Source organism: Passer montanus, unplaced genomic scaffold (genome assembly GCF_014805655.1).
Source record: "Passer montanus isolate IOZ18808 unplaced genomic scaffold, ASM1480565v1 scaffold52, whole genome shotgun sequence".
Taxonomy (NCBI): domain Eukaryota; kingdom Metazoa; phylum Chordata; class Aves; order Passeriformes; family Passeridae; genus Passer; species Passer montanus.
This window is the reverse complement of record NW_024370152.1, coordinates 5,278,957-5,298,788: the sequence shown is the minus strand read 5'-3', so window position 1 is coordinate 5,298,788 and position 19,832 is coordinate 5,278,957. Positions and strand designations below refer to the sequence as shown.

Genomic DNA, 19,832 nt, shown 5'->3' with positions numbered 1-19,832 from the left:
ATACAAATAGTGCCTTTATAAGATCTATGCTAACAAAGACTTAGGCCTTTTGATCTGCTTCCACATAACACTAACAGAATTGCCAATATGGAACAACACTACTTTCTATAGTCAATCTATATACTCTCTTCTTTTAAACAATAAGGTTACATATGAAGACCTGTTTTGATCCACTGAATCATACTTAGTTTAAACCAGCAATTACAAGCTGTAATTTGAACAATCCAAACAAAAAATGGAAAAGAAAGCTGAATTGCTGTGAAAAAAAAATAGCTCTGTCCTTCTGTATACCTCAGATAATGTATCTGCTATAAAATGGAAGTTATTACTGTATGTACTTCACCACTTGAAATAAGATGGAAAAAGGAATAACTGACCTGGTCCACAAAACATGCTAAGTTCAAATTCAACAGAAGTGTGTTTTTTAAACTGCATACACACTGACAAAAGTATCTGCCTGCTGAACATCCATATGCAATCCTGAGTCACTGAATTCCTTCAGCATGCAAGTGAGCCTAACAAAACTAACAGATGATCAACATACTGAAGCAGACTGCTGCATCACAGCCTCCATTACACAGTACGGTACTCGCCGTGATTTACTCTTGGTGAGAGCAGGTTGGCATCCTGATGCACGCTGGCATCCTGACGCTGTCTCTCTTCGTTCTTGTTTCCCCCCCACCCCAAACATCACAAAAGTAAGATTTATACAGTACATGGTGACATAGCTAAACCTTTAATGCAGGAAGTGCTGGCTTACACAGGGGTCCTCCAACTTACCTGTGGCTTGGCAGAAGAGGTGGAAGGGTCCCCGGACACTAACATGCTGTGCCTGGTCACTTAGGAAAGGTGGCAACAACATGACCTTTACGGGGTCTTTGCTAGACCAAACATCAGGCTGGGTACGGGTGGGTGAAGGAGGTGAATCACTTCCCACACAGGACAAAAAGGAGGTACCAGTAGGAGGGAAAGGTATAGGAGATGAGGCTGTGTGACAGAAGAGGACAGAAAAGAAAGTAAAAGGGTACTAAGGAAAGAAGTTGCAAGAAATACATCACATAATGAAGAAATAATGCAAAAAGACAAATGGATTTAGAAAGATAGTAAGACGAAGTATCCCTAGGCCCCTAGAGAAGAGCATTTTTCTCCTCCTCCCACGTTATTTTTCTCCCATCCTTCCCACCTCCCCACCCTGGGTTATAACCCATTCAGCTGAAGCCGAGAGACTGCTTCAAATTAATTACAAACTTTTTACATTCCCCCCAAGGAAATCACAAGGAACATTAGTGCTTGCCAAATGGAAAGCACTGTGTCATTGTGTCACATTTCAGAAAAGCCAAGATTAATACAATTTATTTTAATATTTATTCTGTTATATGTACATAATTAAAAATAGAAAAATAAAACCAAACTGAATCTTATAAAATATAAACTGTTTACACTAAAATGGTCTAAATTATGTTTGCATGAAGGTTCAACACAGAAAAGCAGCCCAGGCATACTGCTATTTACTGTTAAAATGTATTCTACTTCTAGCAATATTTACAGAACGAAGCAGTGAGAGGAACAATTCTTCAGGACTGTACTGCACACATAAAATGCTTTTACAGACAAACAGTGCTGCTGTGAACCAGGCTGAGAACAAATGCACACTTTCACGGTAGCAGGCATGATTCACATAAACAGTTCAAAGGACTGATTGTTTAAGCAGCTCCAGTTTCAGTCTCCAGTTGCATAGGAGAGTGAAGGTATCATCCAGAAAGGGTGACGCTGCAAGTATTTGTCACAAAAAGAAGCTGAGTTATTTCTGAACCTGAAAAGAAGAAAAAAATCAGCAACGTTTTCTCATCAGGCTGTGTCCCAACAGTCCATTCCAGCAAGTCACTAGCTGAATTGTTGGAGTTAATTCTTCTTGATTCCTCTTTTGCTTCCACAATGCAAGAAACCTCTTTCCTTGTCACTGCTAAATGACAGTTGCTTGCCTGTACTGTTCTACAAACTAAAGGAAAAAAAAAATAAATCCAGTTTTGTATAGAAAATAAAATGTGACTATGCCCAGCTGGCTGGCTGGTGGGGGGGAGGAAAAAAAAAAATGAAGGAAAAAAAGAAGCATTTGTTTCCTCCTTCCCCATTCCCCACTTACTCCATGTTTTGTACTGATATTGTTGTACCTACATTTCTAGAAAGCAGCAAAGAAAAGAGCCTTTAAACAAGATTATCCCTGAGTCTTACACAAATCAAGGCAATGCTATCCCCATTATACCTTAAAATCTAAGATACTTGTAGAGCAGTTAAAAAAATTAACTTTAACCAACTAAAGAGACCTAGTGTGCCAAAACACAAAGCATAAAACTAAAAACAGTCACTAGAAGCAAAGAAAAAAAATGTCCCAATCTGGACAAAAGTCTATAATTTACCAATCTGATAAACTAAACTCAATTTCCAATTTGGAATTAAAATGAAACTAGATCTTTTTTTAATGGCAACTAAAAATATGTGAAGACTGAAGTACCTTTTAAAGCCAACTGAATTATAAAGTTACTTTTGCTCTATTGAAGAATATGGCCAAAGAACAAGCAAGTAGCTTCACTAGAGCAAAGTGCTCAGTGGGGGGGAAAACTGGGAATAAACAAGTGGTGATCTGAAACTGGCCATTTGAAAAAAACAGAAAAAAAGACAGTACAACACAAGATGCTATGGTCTCCAGACAAGCACACCACTTCTCTAATCTGCTGAGATCTGAACAAAAATTGGCTTGCTGTACAGCTTAAGCATGTAACCCCTGCTATGGCTTAGCTGTCACACCCAGGCTCTCCGTGCTCAAATAGCCAGCCGCAGGAGCACAGCTCACTTCTGCCACTGAGAGGGACCATGGGCTCCTTCAGTCCCCCTCCACGTCCGAGTCGGCGTACTTGAGCTCGCACTTGACGTCGAAGGGCTTGTCCTTGGCCTCACGGGAGGCCTGGGAATCCCCAGCCTGCAGCTGGCTGTTCCCGCAGTCGGGCTCCGTCTCGTAGCCGGTGTCGTGCGCAGGCTTGGGCTGCTCCCCGCTCTGGTGGCTGACACTGCCCTGCTCCACCAGCGTCTCTTTCACACTTTGCTCGCAATCAGAAAAATCTGACTTCGTTTTCTTCTTACCAAGCAGCATCACAGAGCGAAATTTCAAGCACTGCCCGGGCAAGTAGCCTTTGTAACAGTTGTAGGAGAGCAGGCACAAAAAGAGAATGAAAAAGAAGAGGAAGAGGAACATCAACAGGAAGTTATCATTTGACTTGAGGAACATTGTCTTTTCCGGGACTGCATCAGGAATTGAATTGAAGAGCTCTGTGTTGGAGGCTACACTTGTTAGGACAGGGCCAATGGGCTTTGTTAATATCCTTGCTGTGGTTACTGGTACCATGTGAGTGGTCGAGATGTGAGCAGTGGACACCTCGGTTGATACAGCTGACACTTTTGGCACATCACTATTACCTTCTGTTGGTGCAGCTGTTGCAGTGGGGCCCACTGTGGTATGCTGCATTTTTTTCAGTTCCAAAACATGCTTAGCTAGCACTTGAGAAAATTTTTTATTTTTCACTTTTTCTTCTGACAAGCATTGGTAAACACCACTGTCTCCTTCTGATAAATTGAAGATGAGCAATGCCTTCTCCAGCAGACGGTACTTGGGACTCTCCACTCTCAGCACGTCATCTTTGAACTTCCAAACTACCTGTGCCAGATTGGACTTTTGAGAACACTTGAGTTCTGCTGTGCTCCCATGCTTGAATGTATGCTGTAGGGGATTCTCTCTTACTTTATCTGGAACATCAAAATAAATGTGCAAAGTATCAGCAATGATTCCAGTTTGCTCTAATCTGTACAGCTTCACCAGACTGTGTTACAGTCTTACTGGAAGCATGAAGATTATGGCATTCACCTCACAAGACCAGGTGGACAGCATGCAAGAATCTCAGCAGAATACCAAGCTGCACGTGGAACATCAAGACAAACTAAGAGACAGGACACCTCAACTCTAAAGACAGCCTCACTTCCAGACAGAGGTGAGACCTCACTGATCCACAACTGAGTGTGCACCTGAGAAGTCACTGTTTGGGGAAGATACTGTACTTGGTCTCACTTTATATCCAACTAGTGCATTTTAAGTAAAGCAGCAACTACAAAGTATCCAAGAGGAAACTGAACTAGGAACTCTCTTCTGAAAAAAAGGATATTTGCACTTATGGAACACCTGCAACTTATGGCATCCCACAAGTTAATAAAAAAAATAACAAGCAAAGCTCTCATGGTGCTTTGCTTGGATTATAATTAAAAAGTGAGTAGGTCGAACTCTTAAGAGCTTTTTTTACTTGCAGCTAAAATCTCCTGTAACTCTACTCCACTTTATGATCTCCTTGATCTGGTGGCAGCAGCACACAGGACAAAGAACGGACCTATGGTTACCTGCTTCAAAGCACTATGGAAGGTACTTCAGCTACTCTCTATCATGTTCTATGTTACCCCTCCCTTTTCACCATAAAACCAGCTTTTTTTTCAGAATAATTTAATCTGATCTAGCAGCAATAACCAAGCACTTGTCAAAGCTCACAGTAGAATGTCAAATGCTGCATCAAAGAGACAGAGGCCTCTGCATTAGAAGTACTTCTGGTATTGCTTTCATTCACAAGTCACTGTTGAGGTGCCCCCATTCATTTCAGGGGGTTGTGCACTGCACACTGAAATGCATACAAACACAGACAGTTTTTAAGACAACATGCAGGTTATACAGATGCTCAAATATTCAAAGCAGAATCCCGTACCTATTACAAAGTAAATGAATGTCCAGATAATCACAAAACCAAAGCTGAACTAAATAAACAGAACTCTCTCACCACTCCACCCAGACATATGAAGGAGCTCTTCGAAGACTGACTCACCAGAACACGAAGATGCATCTCCACCTATGTTTTGAATCCAGTTCCTGTAAAAAGAAGTCCATCATTACAACTTAGAATCTTGTTTCCTGAAGTCTGCCCATCCCCTTGTACTATTAAGTCATCTAAACAGCACTAGCAGACATAAAATAGATAGGAGAAAGTCTGTATTTGAAAACATTCAATTTCTAAAATTCCAATTATCAGTATGGGACAAGACTGATTAAATACTGACTGAAACTGTAAGTTCATCAAAGGTACTATTACCTTTCCATTTCACCTTCTTTAAAAATATCAATGCAGGAAGCTTCAAGGGGTTTCCAAGCACAGTAAGGATCCCTTGCTAAAACACAGTCAACACAAGTGGTATACTTGTCACAAAATGCCACTGGAGACTGCACCACACCAGAATTTGAACCAGCAAAGAGGTATCTTCTGCCCTACGGAAAACAAAGCACAACAGAAAACCATCACACTCAATCACTTTCTCAAACCTAAACAATGCAATTCATGGAACAATTTAAGTGTTATTAAAAAGCTGCACACATACAGCCTTTTTTGTAAAAGCGGTGCCTTGGGAGAGTAAGCACTTGCTTAGCTTTTGTTTCTAGAAAGTTGTCTTGGAACTATTGTACCAATGCTGAAAAGTGCAAAAAGACAACAAAAAACTGGAACAGGTATGTGGAAAGTAACCATGACTAACTATGACTTTATCTGTTTTCCCAGAAATATGAATGCAATAATCTTTCTCTGAGGCAAGGCAAGGCTGCGCTGGTGACAAGGCTTCAGCTGGCACACGCAAGACTGAGCAGGTAGTTGGGCTGCTCCTGTTACCCAAAGCAGCCCTACTGCCTTCAGCTCTTTAGCCAGCCAGTCTCTGCAGCCACATCAGCGTCATCCTTAGGAGAGTTCTTAAGAAAGAACACTGGTAACATTCAAAGGAAACAGCACTGGCAAGACACCGAGAAGAAAAGGGAAATAATCACAACAGCTGCTGAACCATTGCTGCTGGGGATCCCAAAGCAGTCTGACTCCGAGCACAGCAGGAAGAGACCACGCTCATCCCTATTATAGAAGGCACGCAGCTGCCGCATCTCAGCCATCCACCTTATTGCTCAGGGAAAATGATAGCTAAAGGTACACTGTGACTTTGCATACTATCAGGCAAGCCTCAAGAAAGGGATGTGATGCAGTGCTCATACAAGGAAGTCTGCAGTGTTGGAGACTTTACAACTTCCTAGGAAAAGCTTCCCATTCTGCTCAAAGATTTCCACAGCCCACCAAGCACTGCTCACTCTCTCTACTGCTCTGCTGGATTACACTGCAACAGTGCAACACTGCACATGCGTTGTGGTGTCTTGGCATGTTTCCCAGCTCATAGATCCAAGATTCCAGGGAACATGCAGCGAGCTGAGCAAACCGTTTAAAAAAAATTCCAGACACACTTTCCAGTTAAGCAGGAGTTAAGGTGATCTACTGTAGGCTCATCTGACTGCTCACCACCCTCCACACACTATGGGAAGAACCTAGAGACTAGTGAAAAATGCTTTCAGAAAGGACTCTGACTCCAGAGAGGTCTAAAGCCCACCATCAGGGTAATTATTATCCTTCTGTGGTTAGTCCACTACTGTGGGATGCCATGACATGTAACACAATACCAGCTCTGTGATGGACTTCAGTAGCCACTGACTGTGGAGGCAGAAACTTGTGTTTTCAGGCTGGGAAGCAGCAGGAATCCCTACTTGGGTGGTACTGTTACCATGACTCTGGCAGCTGACCCAAACTCCCACTCCCCATAACTGAAAAGGACCTCTGGTTTTATGGGAATGTACCGGGCAGTTGAGTACGTCAGTGAGTATGTCGCCCCTGGATACAGAGTGAATAAATTCAATGCCATTATTTCTACAGAAGCCATCCCAGTGTGTGCTGAAATTGCTACATGATGTGTATTTGCATGAGGCTTAATGCCCACCTCTTTCTTAGCACTCCTCTGAATTAGGCAAATCATAATTAAACCAGTGTAGGAATGATCCCACAATTAAAAGAATGAGTATTAGCATATATATTAGAAGAGCTATCAATCATTATCTTCTATGACAGGGCAAATTCCAAAACTTCCTGTCAAAGCAAGTAATTTGAACTTTTTTTGCAGATTAAGCAAATATTAATAGTGTGTATGTATGTGTGTACATATATATATACACACACATCATACATATCATATATAGGTGAGTTGTCAGTGTGATGTATCATACAAAAGTAATACAAATATGTTTATGGAAAACTAAGCACAGACATTTTTAATCCTGCTTTCTGTTTGCCTAGCAAAAACATACTCTGTCCTTTCTTTCTATTATAAGCATTAAAGGATAAATAAGCAGGCAGAATGAGCTTGTAAATAATATGACATAAAGCTCTGGTCCACTGAGCTGGTCATGCTGACATGCAAAATTTTATTAAATATCACACAAAAATAAAAGCTGTTTCAAAGTATTCCTAAGTCCCTAAGCTGCAGAGCACATATGTATGGATCACTAGGTAGCTACTGAATACTGGTATTACCACTAGATACTTCAAAAGAGACACTCAATCTTCATGAAACACAGAAAACCTCACTGATGCTGATGCTACACTGATGCTGTCTAGGCACAGACAGATATATTCATGGATGTGAAGGTCTGAGCAAGTAGGGGCAGAAACATAACTCATTACCAAACTACACAGTGACCATCTTCCTACTGTCCCAAAAGCACTCTAGGATTAGAGCAAACAACTGATAGACAGTGCGGGACAGCTGCCAGGTCTGGAGCGTGCAGCAGCTCTTGTGCCATCAGCTGGAGCTGCAGCTGGCACTCCACTGGGCAGACAGGACGTCAGCAGAGGTCCTCACCCACAGCTGCAGCAACGTGACAGCTCTCATGACACAATCAGCATGCGAGATTTGGGACAGCAGACAATTGTGAGTCCCAGTGCTTGAGGACTTTTCTCTCTTAGGTCTATTTTCTCAGAGCCACACACCACTCCTCTGCTAACCTCTATCACTGGGATTTTTCTTCACAAATCTGCAGTGGCCACAAGGGGTCAGGTTTTTTACATCCCTGCAAAACTGAAATTCGTTTCTTAAAACACCTTTTGTTTCCTGCTTCTGCACATGGAAACCACGTGAAGACCTGTATACCTGTGCTCCTCCAGCCATTCCCCATGTCTAAATACCTCCAGAAGCTTACCACCTACCAAATATACTGAAATGAAGCCAGCAATATGTGAATGCTGCAGCATGGTGAGTCACAAATGCAGCCTTTAGCTGGCTCTATGCACAGTGATGGTCTCTTTATCCCAAGGTCACAAAGTGGTGCAAAAAAAGTTGTGTGTAAGAACAAAAGGAGATATATGCTGTGATGCTTATTCCACTCACTGTTTTGGATGAAATCAAGAGAGTTTGGACTGGCTCAAAATTTGGAAAAAGCTGTGTTTCTTCAATAATATGCATTCCATTTTCATAGCTGATAGCTTTGTGCAGGGCTCCTCGATCTGAAACAAAAGAGCAATATGTTTAAGTAAGATCCTTGAAATAAAAAAGCAAGAAAAAGGCCTACACAACTGCTGTAAGTTGTCTCAATAATCTGCTTCCTGTTCAGCAGAACAACTCTGTGTCAAAGGCAACTATTAAACTTGCCCTCAGGACTTCTGAGCAGGAAATAATATTTTGGGGTACACAATGACCAGTTGGGGATAAATTGTATAGTTTTGCTGAATTCACTGAAGCTTTGCAACTCTTTTACTGCAATCCTTTTTCAAAGCACCTAAGATTGTCCAGTTACTATGACACCTTACTTTTTTTCTTACACCAGCTGCTGTAAAAGCCCTGTAAATATGGAAATCGCAAAGAGTTTCTCTAAGAAAACTTGAGAATCAGTGCATCACCAAAACCAGATGCCCTGCAGAACTCACCTGTACCAATGAACATAACATCATAGATGGTGCCATTGAGTGCTCTGACTCTGTCAACAACAATCTGTGTATACTTCACATCTCGCTTTACTAGGCGAGGTCTGTCTCCCATTGGGGTCACTGAGTCATCCATCAGAGGATGATCTTTAACAAACTGCAATGTTTTGTCTGGTAAATTCAGAGAACTCATGTAGTTTGATGCTCTGGCTTCATTGTTTATACACTAGAAGGGGGGACAGGGAGAGAGTGAAAAAGAAAAAAGAGAACCAAATTGCATCATTTACTTGTACAAAATAAGGACAATTAACAGCAGTTGCATGCATTTTCTTCTCCACGTTATTTTGGCCAGTAACCACACCTGTACACTATATTCACTGTACCAAGGAAGGTCATCAGACCTCATACCACTTTGATGTGCTAATCCCTGAGTTTTGGACTACATTTTTGTTTGGGTCAAAACTACATTCTAAGACAATATTCATTCTGTGCTCTCATACACCTTCAGTACTTTTAACCATCACCTCTTCCAGCACTAGCAACAGTATGACTGTAAGGAACATAAGGAAGTAAAAAAAATCTGAAAGAGACCCAGCACTAGGAAAATTTTATTTTGCAGAGCAGTGCACTACATTGGATAAACACGTTGATTCTACTGAGACAATGCAACAGTTGCATTGTCTCAGTAGAGTCTGAGCAAAAAGTGTATGATATTGCTAGTGTAAACTGAGTTCTATTTCACAATGAGAAATTTATTAACAAAATAATGAAATACAAAACCAGCAAATAATTCCAAATTTAAAAACCCCTAAACCCAAAGACTTTGACTCCCAGATAAAAAGTTCTGAACATATCGCCTGAGTATTTTTCTACGAAGTTTTTATAAGAAGCTACCAGGTGAGGGCAAACATTAGTAGGTTACTGGTATTTCCTAGTCTGTTTCCTCCTGAGCATTGAAAAAGGAATGAGATCCAAGAGCAAAGAAACTTACCGCACCAGGTCGAGGATTCGGAATTTCCCCATTGTATCGTACCCACTTTGTATGAGCCTGTTCCACTGTAGCACTCTGCATGTATTTTCCTTTTGAGAAAACCTCTTCTACAGTAGACAGATTGTATGCACACACTGCTGACAACCCCACATTATTCCTATTAATGCAGGAAGAAATTATGACAAAACCAAAACCCAACAAAACATAGGAATAATTATAATTTTCTTGTAGTAACCAATTGAGATTAAAGGTACTTATCCAGGAAAAGGCTATATCACACTTACAGTTGTGGGGTGAAGACTCCGTATATCACTGGTTCCTTCAAAGTTGGAGATTTGAGAATAAAAACATCATTGATAACATTGAAAATTAAATTCTTATCAGGGATGGTACAAATCAGTCTGGCCTTGAGAAACGAAGTCCATTTTTTTTGCAAGGTCCTTAATCCTCCTTGGTCCCTCTTATGATATTAAATAAATATCATAAAAAGAAAAATAAAAAGGTGTTTGTGAGGAGAACTAGCAGCATTTTTGCACTTGAGAACCACTGCTATAGAGCATGCAATTACTAAGCCCTGGTATTTTATAATATTTCATCTATAGCAACATCAATAAATGTTAACACATTGACAAAACAGTATGAATGAGCACCACAGGAAAACTGGTTCAACAAAAATAATGCAAAATTATTTCTATCACACATACACACAAGATGAAAAACGGGAGTTAAGGAAGAACCATACTTCAGCATCACTCAGAATAACTGAGATGGGCAATGTATCATTAGGAAAAAAGTAAAACAAGCATAGAAGTATTATAGTGTCCTTTAAGAGAAATACATAACACTGCATTTGTTTGGTGACATCAAAACTCATTTAAATACTAACACTGCAATATGCCTTAAGACTTGCCTGACACTGATAATTTCATTAGAAGAAATCCAGACATGGTTTAATCCTTCTAGAAGTTATTTTTTATTAAGGATTTGCAGGTAGCAAGGCTTATGTTGAGATATATTGACTAGAAATGTATTTAAAAATATTTGATATTTCAAATGTATTTCAAAATATTTGAGCTGTAGATCTGGTATTTCCCTTACAAAAGGGCATATTGAAACAGATTAGTATTTCCATTCATTATCCAATTGTGTATGCAATGTATTAAAGGAAATCTGCAAAATTTATTAAAATAATTAAGTATAAATGCTTACAGATTTGCAATCTGTCACTGATTTCTACTTCAAACAACAGTCTGAAATATATAATAAATGAAGCTCTCATATTCCACAATACTCCCCTTTTAAAGTGTGCACAAGCTGTCAGTGGGCAGAGTGCCATAATAGTGCCCCATCTAAACCTGCCTCCAGCTCCTTCTTTAATGGAAATCTCAAGGGCATTAACTTGTTATTGATGTTTTGACTTCCCTGTTTAAATACAAAACAGTGAAGTCAAAATAAAACTTTCAACCTCATAAAAATGAAACAGGCCAGATAAATTTCCTGTTGGAAAAAAAGGAAATTGATACATTCCACTGACAAAGTTTTTGTTAAATAAACATTTTCTACTGAAAAAACATTCATCAGCAAGACTTTTAACCAGCACTCCTGAGCATGTACTTGAATCAGCTTAACACACTGAGGTTTATGCACAACAAGTGTGACAGAATCAGGCTGCTGGTGACCATTTCCCTTCAGGTTCTGGCAGCTGTAGCAGCTTCACAGAAGTCCCATCTGCTACACCAGAGTCAAGAACTATTTTGCAGTGGACAGGGCTACAGCTGTGTTTACATACAGCTGCTTCACAGTTACCTGACACACATCCTATCTGCTCAGCTCCAACCAAAATCACTTCTTCGCAGGGAGCTGTACTTGTTTAAAAAATTTAACAGTGAAAACTGAAGCAACACTTTTCTGTTGCTGGGTTTTGTCATGGTTGCTTTGTTTTCTCCAAGAGAAGACGAGTACCCCCAGATGTACTGAAATTTCACAACTGTGCAAAATCAAATCAACTATTTATTTACAAAGCAACTGTTAGGCCTTCTCAGTTCTGACAAAATGACTGAACAGCTTATTCATTAAGGTTTACTAAACTCAAACACTTCCATTTACCTGGCAGTAAGTCCAGAATAATGAATGCTTTTTAACATGCTCACACAAGATTCTATGAGATATAGTAAAAGTAAACTGAACTATCTCCCACCTTGCATACTCTAGCTATTCTTGGAATCATCAGTTTTCCAACAAATTCATACTCCACAGACACCTCAGTGAAAAAGAAGTATATCTTGTCGTCTTCTCCATCTGTGCTGTTTGGATCTGCTCTTATCACATCAGCAAAAACAAAGCTGGGCTCTACAGATACAAACAGAAGAATTTTCTATTATATATGTGACTACTAACTTGATTCCCTCAAAGACCCTCAGAAGTTGTCTTTCACCCAAACTCCACACTGCATTTACTTCCTCTCCACTTGGTGACCTACTTACACATTTAATGTACATCACATGAACAGGATTTCTATAAAAACCCAAACCACGAAAAAAAACCCCAGAAAGAGAAAAAACCCCAGAACACCACAAAACCTATGTGAAGCACTAAGATACTGAGAGATCTCTATGATCTGACAGCTCATTCAGCATTCTTCAGTCCACAGTCAAATGTGGTTTTATATTCTAATGGGCCTGGAGAGGTAACCCTCTCTTGACTGCCTCTCCTCTATTTCAGCTATTAGCTGAAGCACTTAAATGACAGTTGCCATTACAATATATATTACAAAATTCAGAATCCTGTACTTTTTGGATAATGCTCATTTTTTTGGTCCTTTTTGGAACAAAGCCTCAAACTTCTGAAAATTCACAAAATGCAGTTAATTTTCAAGTTCAGGAACTTGAAAGTGTCCAAAACCACGATCATCTCAATTTAAGAACCAATTCAAGACCAAAAACATTCAATTCCTTACCATACCATAATTAAGCTGCATTATTGCAAGGATAAGCAAGCAGATAAGAAATAACCATTAATGCCAAGTTGAAACATGTGTATTTTGAAGCTGTTTTCATCATCAGTACTGATAAAAATCGTGACATTTCAAAATAGAATCTCTTGGATGCAGGAGGGCACACACTCACATCGTATCCAGTATAACCAAATCTGTCTCTTTGAGACATCAGACAATTGCTCCTTACCCAGATAAGACACTCAAAGTCCATATGTGTGATATTGAAAAACTTGTCTGGACCACTTCTTATGCTCACTTACCATTAAGCCAAGGTATTGCATACTCTGTTCTCAGAGGGCTCTGATGAGAGTGACGTGAAATAATAGGTTCACTTCCCAAGAAATTGTAGGAAGTCCCAGAATAAAGCTCCTCATCTTCAACACAAAACCAAATATATTAGAACTTATGGACTGGATACCAAAAAGGGTACACAAATATTTTGTGAGTCTATCTTAGGTTTTAACTTCCCACAAGAAACGGTAAACACGGATTTCCTCCAAAATGCCCCAGATACATCTTTTATGTTTACATTTCTGACAATCACTCTCAAGCTAACACTTCCACACTTGGGTTTATTATTATTATTGCTCTAACACATGACCTGACAAAAGTAGTCGTTGTTTTCATGGCATTTTAACATTTAACATGAAAACCTACAGTTTATCTTAAAACATGCAAATTTACTTAAACGCACCAGAATTCTGGAAATGCTTTCCTCTCTTTCTATGCCACCCTTATTCAAACTTGATGTGTACAAATTTAGGCATAATACAGGGAGCATATTTTTTTATTCTCATTTCCTCTTTCATGTGATGTAGAGCTTCTCTTTTATGATCTTGATACAGAGAGGTAAAAGCCACAAATTCTGGCTTCCCCAGATTAAGATTTGGTGGTGTGTTTCCACGCAGGAAGAACACTTGCATTAAACATCTCACTTCCCTATTCTGTAGCACATCTTCAGGACAGCCAACTATACTGCTTGTTATATTGACTGAAATTACAGTAATTGATACTACAAGGGCAGTCTAAGTACATTTAGACTATACGGATTAAATATGTTTAACATCTAGAAGTACAGTTTGAAAATTGGTATTTTAGAACTTGCTTCCGAAACAACCTAGTCTGACGTTCTCCTTTGAAGAAACATTCTTAGGTTGCCTTCGTAAGTATTTTATCATCTGTACAGACACATAATACAGACAGAAAATATGGATGCAAGCCACAATTTTGATAATGACCAACTGGAGAGTGACAGTGGAAAAGATAGAGCATTTTTAGACATAAGAATGAGGAATGCAAAGTCTGAACTTACCAACCATAACAGATGTGTAGCTTTGAGCAGGATCAAATGGACATCTGCCCTTACCATCTTCATTTTTACCTCCAAGTTCAAATGAAATTAAATTCTGTTGAAAACCACAAAACAACTACTAGAACCTTTTTCTTTCAGCCACTCAACTTGTGCAAAGTTAGCTAAAAACTAAATAATGGGCTATGCCATCAACTTCCAGCATCAAAGGCATTCTGTGTAAAATTATAGAAGGCATATGTGTTTTCATAAAATCTTATCAAGCCCCAAAGACAGAGAAAAAATGTGATCCTATAATTTGTGAGGGTGGAAGCAGAAAAGAGCAAAAGATGAAAAAATAAATCCAGACAGACTTCAAGAACAAGCACCCAAAAAAAGCTAGACAGCAGGAAAGGCAGAGAAGTTAACCGATACATAGAAAGAACCAGCAATTATTCAATTAGCTTGAAAAAAATGGAGACTCAGAAATCAAGAGGGGTTTCTAAGGTGGATTAAGCAATTTTTGAGATGATGGTGAATTTCTGAGATAGGGCATAATCCAATTTGGCTTTAAAAAGGAACAGAGTACTTTTGCTGTTACTTTATAAATCCCTTACAAACCAAAAGAATGAGGATCAGAAAGCTGAAAGGTAGCCACAGTACTTGGGAAGTAATCAGTATGAAATGAAATGTATGTATGTAATGAATGTACTATGTAATGAAAGCACTGGAAGCTAAAGGCAAAAAGAATTGTTACAAGATTTCTCAATTTTCAAATTGCTAAGAGCTGCAGTAAGGAAATTATACAAGAGTCAATGGTGAGAAAAGGGAGTTTTAAATTTTGTGCCAAGACTTCACTCTGAAGGATTCAGCACTACTCGTCTTTGGCACAGCCAGGAGCAGAGACGAGCAGAGACAGGAATCTGAGAAATTTCAGGGAGATTCAGTAATGAGTGGTAGCTGCAAACAGTGTAATTTCAGTTTTAGTAACCAGTTTCATGCTAACACACAATACATGAAGAAGTATAAAAGCTAAGAAAAAGCAGATCTGCAGCTAGGCAAGATAAATCAGTAATTCATTAAGTGCTCCAAAAAAGGAGCCACTATGATGGGACAGTGCAACAAGTGCTCCTAACCTTACAGCCAATAGCAAAGATGCAACAGTTTTGGGAAATGAAAGTAACCTGAGCTGCTTGTAAGTTACAGCTATTGCTGGTCAAAACATGTGTACATTTCTTACCAGGTAATCACACGTTGGCTGAAATGCATTAGTTCCACACACGTAGAGGAAAGTATCATTCAGCTGTTGCAAGACACGCACGTAATTACGACATTCTGTCTGTAATAGAGGATGAGGAAAGGACTAGTCTGATAAACCATAGCTGCCACATTCCAACATAAACAACCAACATTGTCCACTGCCGCTACTTATGCCACACCACACCAGCAAGCCCAGGTGACACGTGAGTCCATCCCAAGCTGTTTTATGGAAGGCCAAGCTCCAACCACACCTCCAGTCCATGGGAACCAGTTAAACATGAAGTGAGTTTTAGACTTTGTCATCCCTTGTACATCTAGACAAAACAATGACAGCCCAAGGTTGTTTGTTAAGTACAAAACCTCTAATACCCTTAAATTAGCCACAAAGTTTTGTTGCTTATAATGGCATCTTTTTCTTTTTTTCCAGTCCTTGATACTATCCAAGGAAGCTCCATAGTATCTTTAGCTCTGAAATAGAACAAGGAATTTGACCAAAATACTTAATAAAGCATACAATAAAAATTCAGAATAATAATGAAGTAAAACAACTCTAAACCACCACTTAGAGAAAAACCACCCCTTAGTTCTTGCTGGTATACTGCCATATCCCTCCACTAACTGCTGTTCCATGAACTTCTTAAACAAGTTTAAGCACTGACCTTACTACTCCTTCTTATGAGACAAATTAGGTATTTCTGTGACTGTACAAGGGGGAAAAAAAGCAGGGGAAAGAGAGGAAGAGTGTAAAACCAATTTTCTGCCAGATAAGGCCCTTGAACAGCTGCATGAATGCTTTCTGCTGGCATTAAACATTACAGTGCTTATGGGTGGGAGAGAGAACCGCCCATTTAAGTTTAAGAAATAGCAGTACTGGTTTAATACCTTGACCCTTTTGAAACTACTGCAGTGTGCAAAACATAATAGCTGCACCATAAATGGGACTAGCAGAAGGTTAGAAGTAAAGTGAGGAAAAAGCATGGCTAGCAGTAATTATGAGCTGCTAAACTGGGAGCAGGAAAAAATAAAACAGATTCAGAGCTCTATCAAAGTACATATTTATGAGGTCTATTATACCCCACCAATAATTTTTGAGAGGACTTTTGGAGATTCACACACGTCTGCTAAACATATGCTCATGCACAAGAGAAACTTATATCCCATATTCACTATGGCTCTGCATCAGTATTACTAATAGCAACCACAACTGATCCATAAAAAAAAAGTATTCTCTGATCCTATCCCTACAGAGGTAGACAAGGAGGAAACACACCTTGACTATCTGTCACATTTCATGTTCAAATAATGTACTGATGGTCATCAGTGGTCAGTTAAGGGAAAGAAGCAGCTAGACAAAGGGAGACAGCCCACTCCCATCCTGATGAACCACACAAACACAGGATAACTATCAGCCCTGGACACAGCATTTGGAGGTTTTTAAGAGGGTGAACTAAACAGGCTCCACGTTCAATGATCACATCCATCCTAGTGCAGAATAGATCTGCTTTTTGTATTCAGACAACTTGCACACTTCTACTTTCAAACCTGTGTTAAAGGCCTGACCATCAGTCTTTCCCAGCAAATCCTTGCTTTACTGCATCATTATAGAAGTGGTGTTACACAGAAAAAGGTACATTCACATACAGCCAAACCACCCCAAGTAATCAGGCAAGAGAGGCAGGACGAGGAAGCCAGCCTGTGCCCTGGCAGTCATAAGGAGTCAGCAGTTCCCACAAACATCAAGGGACCCCGCCAAGCTGACAAGGAGGGCTGGCTGCTCGGGCGCCCTCTGAGCTGAGTCACACCGCAAGGGGAACAACTGCCGAGCAACACAAAATATGCATATACCGGGCCAGTGAAGAAATAAACCGGCCTAATAATAAACCCCTGTGCCCTAAAGCAAAGCACACAACATTAATCATTCACTGTGTGTAAAATCAAATGCTGTGAAGGAATTATTGCAATAACAAAACACAACAGTTGCTACCAATTACTCCAGTGACAGCAATACTGGTTTATCATCTTAATGGAAAAACATTAACATTAAGCACACATTAGGGTGTGTTCAGATTTTCAAACATTCAAGTAATATTCAAAATCAAAAATAATGAACTAAAAAAAAAAAGAAGACTAAGCATGCTGCAGTTTCTAACACTCAAGTTAATTTAAAAAATTTAGGTGATTGTTTTGAAATTTTAATTTCAAACAGTTGCAGACTTTCTTCTTTTAATGTCACTTCTCTTGAAGTAAAATGTGCAAGATCTTTCTCCAAGTACAACAGAAGTACATACCTGTTCTGATTTGCCCTTAATTGCACATTTAGTCCTTTTATCTTCTGTGACCTTCCAGTGTAACTAAGTCAAAAAACATGCAACAAAAAAGCACATTGTACTTTAAGTCAATGCAAGGTCTGAAAATTTTCAGTAAGACAACACAAGAAAAGGCAACCCCATCTAGAGCAAATACAAGACAATTTGCAAGTAGCATTCAAAGGTTCAAAGCCATTTTTTCCCAGGGAGGTGACATTTTCAAATCCATGCGCCTTAACCAGAACTAAAATACCATCTTCTAGATTCACAACGATGATTCCCCACAAATGGCTAATGAACTTTTCATTAGCATATACATTGGGGAAATGCATCTGTAAATCGTTGAATTATTTTTTCAGTTTGAAGTACTTCTCTATTTCATTAACACTTGAATAAAAAACACTTGGGGAAAAGATATCAAAGAAAATTTACTGGACTAATATGCTTTATACCAAGTACAACTTTACAATTATGTTGTATGTGCTGGTCAAAGTGCCCACCACCACCCATGAACATGTTCTTCATAATAAAAATCAAATAAGCATCTTCTAAAGCACCCTGGGTGGTAGTCCATGCTGTACATGTCAGTTTGAGTTGCTGATGGGATGAAAAGCAGGGGCCTGGGAAGGACCTGGAAGCAATATAACATTAGCAGACTTCTGCCTGGGCCAATCTACTTTGAGAAACTAGCACAAACATATTCAAAGTACTTCTCTGAGGTGATCAGACCTGTCTGCAACACTACTTGCTGTGCAGACACACCCAGGCACTTTAACACAAGACGAGAGTGAAAGGACAGGGCCTTCTTCTGCAGCATATCTGCGGCCTGCTCTGAGAAAGCCCCAGATTTGCGTCTGCTTCATATTACTTTTTGACTCCGATTAACAGAAAATGGCCCACTGCTGATATTAAGAAAACACATAAAAACTGCAGGTGATACCCACAATCCCTCTTGTCCATCCTGCCCCTAAGAAGAAAATATCCAAGAAGATCTCCAATTACTTGTTTATATCAGTTTCTCCTTTCTTACTGTCTTTTACTCTGTAAAATCTTCCAGAAATAATACTTCAGTAAACCACATAGAGCAATTTCTCTTTTAGGTACCTATTTGTCTAAAATGCAATGCTACTGATATCAGGAAATTAAGTCAAAGTCGGAGTACAACTTTTACATGGAGGATAATGTATTAAAAGGCATACCTCATGCTGCTTCTCAGCAATATTCACTGCATTTAAGGCAAAGATCACTTCCCTGGCTCCTACATATAGAACGTTTTTGTCTTCACTTAACAGCAAGGTTGAATAGTTTGACACTTTTGATTCATTAAAATGTATTAGCTGGACCTCTGTTGAAACGGAAAAAAATAGCACCTCATGAAGAAACACAATCACTTAGGGTCAATCTCATGAGTAATTTTTTCTGAGTTGTCTAAACAGCTGTTGGAAATCTTGAAAACAACAAAGGTTAATTCAGACGACCCATGTAAAAGACAAGGGACCCATCGAGAGCTTGATTCACCAGAAACAGCAGCTTACCCCAACATCTAAATCACTTGTCCTGACTTTCTTATTCAATTTCAAATGCTTGAGTATTTCCTCTTGTGGTGATCCCTGTAACTCATTTATTCCTTCATTTTTTTTCTACTTGCTTTTTCTATACTTGTCTTTTCCACTGTCAGATTATTCCTCACCTTTTCCCTTCCATATACCAATCTACTGTGGAAAATCAGGCCAGTCACCACATCCCTTTGCAACTACTCTGAACAAATCCTACAAAATATCCTGCACCTTACGATAACTCTTCAGCATACTGACATAAAAGAAAGAAGATACGAAATCAAATAATAAACCATTTGCAGATGATTGTGAAGTGAAAACCAGAGATAAAATACACAACATACACACAAAATAACAGCATGAATGACAAAAATCAAGGAACAGAAAAAAGACAACAGGGAGACACGAGAGAAAAGGCGCTGGAATGAAGAAGTGTGTAGAGTGGACCAGAATGGCTTGAAGAAAGATGACACAAACTGACTAATACAAAAGGGTATTTTTTCTGAATGTACAACTATATTGTAAAAATGACTGAAAGCTTTTGTACATGAAGACACAAGATTAATTAAGCATGGCTT

At 39.3% G+C, this 19,832-nt stretch overlaps 1 protein-coding gene across 21 annotated transcripts in view; it reads right to left on the bottom strand.

Annotated features, from left to right (window-relative positions):
• Window positions 1-19,832, bottom strand: part of SEMA4D (semaphorin 4D) — a 100,263-nt gene that overhangs the window by 14,918 nt on the left and 65,513 nt on the right. For 9 of the 21 annotated variants that reach the window (XM_039724228.1, XM_039724223.1, XM_039724229.1 and 6 more), the window contains 13 exons: window positions 18,898-19,043; window positions 17,681-17,743; window positions 15,373-15,471; window positions 14,157-14,250; window positions 13,105-13,218; window positions 12,047-12,198; window positions 10,134-10,309; window positions 9,850-10,006; window positions 8,862-9,084; window positions 8,326-8,441; window positions 5,178-5,350; window positions 4,914-4,957; window positions 1,347-3,798 (listed from right to left, as the gene is read on the bottom strand). In XM_039724228.1, coding sequence (XP_039580162.1) covers window positions 2,882-3,798; window positions 4,914-4,957; window positions 5,178-5,350; window positions 8,326-8,441; window positions 8,862-9,084; window positions 9,850-10,006; window positions 10,134-10,309; window positions 12,047-12,198; window positions 13,105-13,218; window positions 14,157-14,250; window positions 15,373-15,471; window positions 17,681-17,743; window positions 18,898-19,043 — 2,474 coding nt within the window. In that variant the 3' untranslated portion in view covers window positions 1,347-2,881. Of the gene's footprint in view, window positions 1-780; window positions 988-1,346; window positions 3,799-4,913; window positions 4,958-5,177; window positions 5,351-8,325; window positions 8,442-8,861; window positions 9,085-9,849; window positions 10,007-10,133; window positions 10,310-12,046; window positions 12,199-13,104; window positions 13,219-14,156; window positions 14,251-15,372; window positions 15,472-17,680; window positions 17,744-18,897; window positions 19,044-19,832 lie in introns of those variants that run through there. The other 12 variants (XM_039724241.1, XM_039724239.1, XM_039724240.1 and 9 more) reach the window with 8 other exon arrangements.